General features: G+C 34.9%; 2 protein-coding genes across 2 annotated transcripts; one reads left to right on the top strand and one right to left on the bottom strand.

Annotated features, from left to right (window-relative positions):
- Window positions 1-3,098: 3,098 nt before the first annotated feature.
- On the bottom strand, window positions 3,099-4,409 carry LOC132720652 (uncharacterized). The gene has a single exon (XM_060704821.1). It carries the CDS (start codon window positions 4,407-4,409, stop codon window positions 3,099-3,101), a length of 1,311 nt encoding a protein of 436 aa, XP_060560804.1.
- Window positions 4,410-6,206: 1,797 nt separating this feature from the next.
- Window positions 6,207-7,421, top strand: LOC132720657 (uncharacterized). The gene is made up of 3 exons (XM_060704825.1): window positions 6,207-6,324; window positions 6,751-6,833; window positions 6,987-7,421. Exons 1-3 carry the CDS (start codon window positions 6,207-6,209, stop codon window positions 7,419-7,421), a joined length of 636 nt encoding a protein of 211 aa, XP_060560808.1.
- The last annotated feature ends 1,144 nt before the right edge of the window (window positions 7,422-8,565 follow it).

The following is an 8,565-nucleotide window of genomic DNA, read 5'->3' as shown; positions in this document are numbered from 1 at the left end:
GAGTCTAGACGGGATTTTTGAGTACAAAATCGGAACCATTCAAGCGAGACGTGATTTATCCGCAATTTATGCTCTGTTGCGCATGATTCAGTAGGGAAGACAATTATCTGGGTTTTAAATATATGTTTGTTTGTTTCATTTTACGCCTTTTCTCGTTTTAAATAATATATATATATATATAATATATATATATATATATATAATATATATATATATATATATATATATATATATATATATATATATATATATAACAGTATAAAACAGACGACGTTTTTTTTTTACCGCCGAATGTCCGTTTAACTGAATAATGCACAGTCGAGCAAGAACTTTTTTATTTTCTATTTGTCTAGAAACAAATCAAATTTTGAAACAATTTCACTACACAGATGCCTTATGTTTCTGTATAATTGTTCATTTGTCCTGGCTTGTGCACTAGCTCACTTTTATTCGTTAGATTAACGATTCAGAGAGAGAAAAATAAAACAACTGTTACAGTTTCTAGGGTTTAATATTTCCAGTGAATTATATTTTTTTCAAATACAAACAATACAAAAAAATACATAAATACAATTAGCATTCACATATTTCTCTTAACAAACAGTGTCCGTTTTTATATATCTAATATCCGTAGGGGAATGAGTTGTAATTTTCAGATAATACTCTATTGTCAAAGACAATTTTATAGTCTTTGGTCTCAGTTGTTGTTATGATATTGCATGTATTTTGATTCCTGGGTACGTTATATACACGCCTTTTAACGCCTTTTTCACCCCCCCCCCTTTTGTTGTCTCAAATGGTGAAAAAATGCCTTATTTAGGCCCCCAACACTTGTTTTTGTTTGAGAAATGTTGTTAAAAAAGTGACATCTTTTTCGGCGCAGCCTCCCAACCAAAAGATACATCAGGGGGTTGTTTGGGGGGTTTGAAGGGGGCGGATTCCCCCTCATCGCCAAGAAAATTTTGGACTTGTGAGAGGCTATAAATGACCCCAGATTGATCATAAGGTAACGTGTAAGCAACGCTGAAAAGCATTTGACTCTATCTCAATCCATTGAGAAGTTGCAGCACTTTGAAATCAATTTTGATGGAAAAAATCAACGAAAAATATTGATTTTTGGCAATTTTGAGATGTCCCCTCGTTGCCATGGTAACAAAAATTTAAGCCTGAGCCTGTTGTTGCAAGAGCAATGGTCCAGTCAACATTTGTGCCAGGTTTGATTAGTGTTGAAGCAGTTTTTATAGTATTATAGCAATTTGAACTTGTAACGGGAGACTTTTCAATGAAAACAGCCATTTTTCACAAAATGCTCATGAAGTAATGGGTTAATGAAAAAAATAAAAAAATCTACAAAACAACAATTATTCTTCAAATTTATATGACAGGCCATGTTTAAACATAAAAAACGCGATTTAGGGTAATTTCAAGTATTTTCATCATTTCCTGTTAACCCATTACGTTATATACACGCCTTTTAACGCCTTTTTCACACATCCCCCTTTTTTGTTGTCTCAAATGGTGAAAAAATGCCTTATTTAGGCCCCCAACACTTGTTTTTGTTTGAGAAATGTTGTTAAAAAAGAGACCTCTTTTTTGGCGCAGCCCCCCAATCAAAAGATACATCAGGGGGTTGCCAGAAGGGGGATGTGCCCCCTTCTGTTTGGGGGTTTGAAGGGGGGCGGATTCCCCCTCATCGCCAAGAAAATTTTGGACTTGTGAGAGGCTATAAATGACCCCAGATTGATCATAAGGTAACGTGTAAGCAACGCTGAAAAGCATTTGACTCTATCTCAATCCATTGAGAAGTTGCAGCACTTTGAAATCAATTTTGATGGAAAAAATCAACGAAAAATATTGATTTTTGGCAATTTTGAGATGTCCCCTCGTTGCCATGGTAACAGAAAATTTAAGCCTGAGCCTGTTGTTGCAAGAGCAATGGTCCAGTCAACATTTGTGCCAGGTTTGATTAGTGTTGAAGCAGTTTTTATAGTAACGGGAGACTTTTCAATGAAAACAGCCATTTTTCACAAAATGCTCATGAAGTAATGGGTTAATGAAAAAAATCAAAGAATCTACAAAACAACAATTTTTCTTCAAATTTATATGACAGGCCATGTTTAAACATAAAAAAAAAACGCGATTTAGGGTAATTTCAAGTATTTTCATCATTTCCTGTTAACCCATTACGTTATATACACGCCTTTTAACGACTTTTTACCCCCCTTTTTTTGTTGTCTCAAATGGTGAAAAAATGCCTTATTTAGGCCCCCAACACTTGTTTTTGTTTGAGAAATGTTTTTTTTAAAAAAGTGACCTCTTTTTCGGCGCGGCCCCTAACCAAAAGATACATCAGGGAGTTGCCAGAAGGGGGATGTGCCCCCTTCTGTTTGGGGGGTTTGAAGGGGGGCGGATTCCCCCTCATCGCCAAGAAAATTTTAGACTTGTGAGAGGCTATAAATGACCCCAGATTGATTATAAGGTAACGTGTAAGCAACGCTGAAAAGCATTTGACTCTATCTCAATCCATTGAGAAGTTGCAGCACTTTGAAATCAATTTTGATGGAAAAAATCAACGCAAAATAGTGATTTTTGGCAATTTTGAGATGTCCCCTCGTTGCCATGGTAACAGAAAATTTAAGCCTGAGCATGTTGTTGCAAGGGCAATGGTCCAGTCAACATTTGTGCCAGGTTTGATTAGTGTTGAAGTGTTTTTTATAGTATTATAGCAATTTAAACTTGTAACGGGAGACTTTTCAATGAAAACAGCCATTTTTCACAAAATGCTCATGAAGTAATGGGTTAAGACATGTGTTTTGTTCCTGTTCAGTAACCATTTGCTTGAACGTGTTGAAATTTATATTCAAAGAATTCTTAAGATTTAGAGTAATGCCCAGTACTTTACAAATAGAAGATTGACCTTTTTTTTTGTTTTTTTTTCCAAACAGTACGCGTAGTTCTTAGGCCCTCCTGTCACAAATTTAGTTATTTGTTTGTTGGGAACTTCATCAGTTAAATCCCCCAGGAAGTCACCTAAAGGGGGCTGCCACTGTCCCTGGGAACAGGTGAACACAACATAATCAGTGTCGCAATATAGAACCCTATCTCCAAGTGGTTTGTAAATAACTATACAGTTTAAATCGGGCTTGGGCTGTAGTATACGCAGCAACAATTATGTTCGTACGGCATGAAGTCTCTATGAAATCACTGGTATAAGCCCAGTCTAGCTGTACTGCTTCATCATTTATGAAACGCACGTTTTTCACTTCTTGTTGGTCTGATGTCATCATGTCAATGAACTGAACGGGATCATCAATAATGGCTGTTTGAGTAAGATTAGAACGTTGCCCAAATTTTCCCCAGAACGAGTTTAAAATTATTTTTGCCAGCAGTCTTAGGCCAGGATTTTCCTCAATATTATTATACTCTAGCAAAATGCCCTCCCTTTCAAAATACTCTTGAATGTATTTGTGTCTGTTTGTTTCTGTTTTACACCAGTCTGGCCAACCACTGGCTTCTTGTTTAACTTTCGGGAAGGTGTTCACATATTCCGTTAATAGGCCCCCTCCTGTTTTGGTGTGAGGGTCATATTGAGCCATTTCATTAAAATGCCAAACTTCATAAACATTTAGAAGCCTATAACCCTGGGATAAAGCCATTTTTACCTCATCAGTAACCCAAGTGCCTGTAACGGCTCTTTCATTGTCATCGTGTTGACATTTTCCATTTTCATAGGTTTCGCTGCAAGTACGACAGGAACTGAACATAAGTTTACTGTTACATTTACTTGGTAAAACGGGAATATACAGTTTTTTTGGAGGTTGAATCTTACATTCGATTAACCCTTCATTATAACTTAAACCTACAAAATTTTCAGTGATTATATTTTGATGACCAAAGGGGATTATCCCTGTTTTGTTTATGTTAGGATATAGGGATGTCACATCGAAGTACATAATCTGAGTATCTGCCGTGGACTCTGCGTACATTTTAAATGCTTCAGTTCGGTCGCTATGGAAAACATATCTCGGCTCTAAAGGGAGAGTTATTTCCAAAGAATCAATATATGCTTTCATCTTTGGATTGGAGTCTAATTGCTTTTTGAAATCGCATTCCCATATACACTCATAAACATACCCTTCTGATTCAAGGTATTTCTGTTTCTCAATAGTGTTTGTGTATAATTCAGACATTGTTGATCCATTAACCTGATTAATTGTGCTTTTGGAAAAACATTTTGGACACCCATGCCAAAAATTTCCATAGAACTCTAGAACAACTTTTTGACCATCTTCTGTTTCATAGTACCCATCAACTTTATAAGGTCCTATCTGTTTCTCCCCCTTATTTCGGCCATGTTGAATATATATTTGCCTTTCAAATGCAATGTAAGATAGCCACTGATAAGCCATTACAGACTGTTTAGCCTCAGGGCGATAACCGTGGGATGGGATGATGCCAATTGTATCGTGACCTAAGAAAAGTGTTCTGAATACAAGATTACAAGCAGAAGCTATTGTGATACATTTTTTTGAATGGATCTATTCCATTTGTATCTTCTGACAATTTTATATTGCCACTTTGTAACAATGAACTGCCACAGCAACATTATGGCTTAGATAAATAAAATTGATTTTAAAAGGTTTTAACAAAGCTTCAGCCGTGACAAAGGTCTTGAGAAAACATAAGACTGAGTTTGAAAATTTATTTGAGACTGATATTACTAATGATGAAGAAGTGACGAGGAAGAAAGTGACAACGATAAGGAGGACTAGGAATAACAAGAGCCACCGCCGGGCGGGGGCAACGCTCGACTTTTTACTTCCTCTAAAAAGCAAACAAAGAAATGTTTGAACAAAATCTTAACGTTTCTTTTTTATAAAATTAATCGGTCTGTCTTGTCACATTAGTTTTGTCTATATATTTTAAAAGAAACACGCAATTCTATAAATAGAAACATGCAGTTCTAAAAATAGAAAATTCTTTAAATAAATACACGTGATGAAGTCACGTGGTGACACGTGGTGGTGTCACTTGGTTGACAGATGGTGGTGTCACGTGGTGAAGTCACGTGGTGGAATCAAGTGTTGAAGTCACGTGGTGAAGTCGCGTGGTAGAGTCACGTTGTGAAGTCACGTGGTGTAGTAACGTGGTAAAATCACATGGTGGTGTCACGTGGTGGAGTCACGTAGTAGAGTCACATGGTGGAGTCACTTGGTAGAGTCAAGTAGTGGAGTTACGTGAATAAGTCACGTGGTGGAGTCATGTGGTGTCACGTGGCTGTGTCACGTGGTGTCACCTGGTGACACGTGTTGTTGTTGTTGGTGATGATGATGATATATATATATATATATATATATATATATATATATATACAGACACACACCCACACCAATAAATATATATGGTCATCAAATCTGAGAAAATTCAGTAATTTAACCTTCAAGGTTCAAGGACATTAAAGAGCCCAAAGTGTTAGTTAACAACAAGGTCTTGTCCCTAAGTATGATCTGTTATAATATGAAGTTGATCCTTCAATAATAACAAAGTTACAGCCAGTTACAGCCAAAAACAATAAAAAAATTTCAATAATTTGAACTTCAAAGTCTCAAGGTCATTAATGAGTGAAGGTCAAGGTCTGTCTGGCTATTTTTAGGGTTATCCTTGAAGATTATTATGTTCAAGTTTGAAGACAATCCATTCAAAAATAACAAAGTTACAGCCAATAATAGCCAAAAAATGAAAATTTCAATAATTTGACCTTCAAAGTCAAGGTCATTTATGAGTAAAGGTCAAGGTCTGTCTGGTTTATTTTTAAGGGATATCCTTTGAAGATTATTATGTTCAAGTTTGAAGACAATCCATTCAAAAAAAAAAAAGTTACAGCCAATAACAGCATGAACAAGCAAAATTTGGACTTTTAACCTTGAAGTCAAGGTAATTTATGGATGAAGGTCAAGGTTAGTGTGGTCTACTGAAAGGTCTTGTCCCAAGGGTTGTTGTGGCCAAGTATGAAGACAATACACCAAGAAATAAAAAAGTTATGATCCAGGTACAAGTTTTGCGGACGGCAAAGGCAAACACAACGGCAACGCCGCCGCGACTTTAGCAATACCTCTACTTTTTTTTCAAAAAAATAAAGTCGAGCTAAAAACAGTTGTCAAAGAAAAAAACAATCATTTGATATTCGAACATTAAACTGTAAAGATATGGCTCCTTGGGAAAACTTTTTAAAGAAAATATATTTGGATCCAGCACATCCGGCAAGTTTTGCAGGCCCTCAGAAACTGTACAAAGTGGTGAAGGATGAAGGCAAATATAACATAGGTATGCACAGAATCAGGAAGTTTCTACACAATCAAGAAGCATATAGTTTTACATAAACCGGTGAGAAGACGGCTTTAAAGGAACCACGTTGTCAGTGCGGGAAAAGATGATTTGTGGATGGCAGACTTGATCGATATGGTGAAATTTGCTAAATAGAACAACGGTTTCAAATACATTTTGTTAGTGATAGACACATTCTCCAGGTATGTTTGGTTGAGACCACTCAAACAGAAAACTGGACAAGATGTTACTGAAGCTTTCATAGACACCATGGTTGAATCTGGCCGGAGACCTCGACGATTAATAACTGACAAGGTATTTATAAACTATTATTATTTCACCAGTTTACTTTTTATTATTTATATTATGTGTACTTGAAAAATGACAACAGTATTAATATATTTTATACATTTTGTTTGTTTTCAGGTCAGGAGTTTAGAGCCAAGACGGTGCAAGAACTAATGAAGAAACATGACGTAATATATTCACCCACACAAAATGAGACAAAAGTGAGTACATCCGAAAGGTTAAACTTATTATTGATACGAACATTAAGGTATTCTTCAATATTTAATGTAGTTTTTTAATGTTGACTTGAATAACTATTTAATTATATGTAATGTAAATCGCATGTAAATATATTTTTTTCTTGTATCTTGTAGGGCCATTCAAACAATAAAAACAAGGACAATTACACGTATTTACCAATTCTTGATGACATCGTGGAAAGTTATAATCAAACGTTTCACAGAACAATTGGAATGAGGCCCATTGATGTGAAGGAGACCAACCAGGAGGAAGTTAGATTATCCACGTACTTTACACAAAACAAAAACAAAGGAAAAGGGAACATTAAATTGAGACCCTTCAAATTTAAGATTGGTGATTATGTACGGATCAGTCATCTGCGCACTGTGTTTACGCAAGCGAATGATGAAACCAACACTGGAGAAGTGTTTCGGGTTTACAAACGTTATCACAGAGGTACATTGCCTATTTATCGTCTTCAGATCATGCAACAAGAAGAAATCAAAGGCACATTCTATGAAAGCGAGTTACAGAAAGTGGACATTGATCCTAATCAAACATGGAAATAGAGAAAATATTAAAATCCCGAGGAAAAGGACGAAATAAACAACACTACGTCAAATGGAAAAAAGTTTCCCGCCTAAATGTAACAGTTGGGTAAAAGCTTCAGACTTAAATTAACGTTTTTTGAGTTTTATGTGTAAAATACTTACTATTGGATGAAAGCTTCGGCCTTAAAAATTAACAATTTACTTTGTGTGTTAATGTGTAAAATATTTACTGTCTAAAAAAATATTACTCTATTAATGATTTTTTAAACATGTTATTCCCCCTGTCCCCATAAAAAAAAAAAAAAAAAAAATTTTGGGAAAATAAAAGTAAATAGTTAACACCACTTTTTTGCCAAAACCCCTGTATCACTAAAAAATAAAGGGGGCTAAAGGGCCCAACTGCATTTTGGGACGTATGAAGGGAAATCAAATAACTATTTTCAAATTTCGGGGCAAAATTAATTTCCAAATGAGGGGAAGGGTGTTGCCGGTTGATAAATTTTAAAAGTGCACAATTCAGAAAATGAACAGTAGATTGATAAAATTTTTATTTTAAATGCACACATAAAAATAAAAATTTTTTAAGGTTACATGTACGTTAGGTCCATCAAAAACCTTTATTGGTTTTTTTTTTCCCAACAGAAACAAGGGGAAATGGGGGGGCTACCAAAAGGAAAAAACTGAAAAAGCTGACTATTTTAAACACATAAAATTTAAAAAGGGGGAAAACCCAAAGCTATGAAAAAATTAAATTGTGAATATATAAAAATTTTCCTGAAACCCAATTTATCAAGTAAAAAAAATAAAATGGTCAATTTTTTTTTGGCTTTCACTTATATAAATGTACCATTTTCATAAAAAATTTTTAATGGTTTTTGGTTTTACGGGCCAATTCTCATGCTAATTTTTTTAAACTGTTTTTAACGTTTTAAATTTTCAAAAAAATTTTCCTTCAATTTTTTAAAATTCCTCTCTCGGAAATATCATAAAAAATATATACGGGAAAATTTCCCAAAAATAAGTAATGTGGGAAATTTTGGTTATTTAAACAAAACCCTTCCTGCCCCCAAGTCCCTAAAAACTGAAATTTATTTTTGAGTTTTGATATTTTTGAAAATTTTTCCCCCAGAAAACCCCATTTTTTTAAAAAGGGTTTGTTTAC

This window comes from Ruditapes philippinarum, unplaced genomic scaffold (assembly GCF_026571515.1).
Source record: "Ruditapes philippinarum isolate M1 unplaced genomic scaffold, ASM2657151v2 ctg2433_1_1_1_1, whole genome shotgun sequence".
Taxonomy (NCBI): domain Eukaryota; kingdom Metazoa; phylum Mollusca; class Bivalvia; order Venerida; family Veneridae; genus Ruditapes; species Ruditapes philippinarum.
This window is presented reverse-complemented; position numbering and strand designations above follow the sequence as displayed.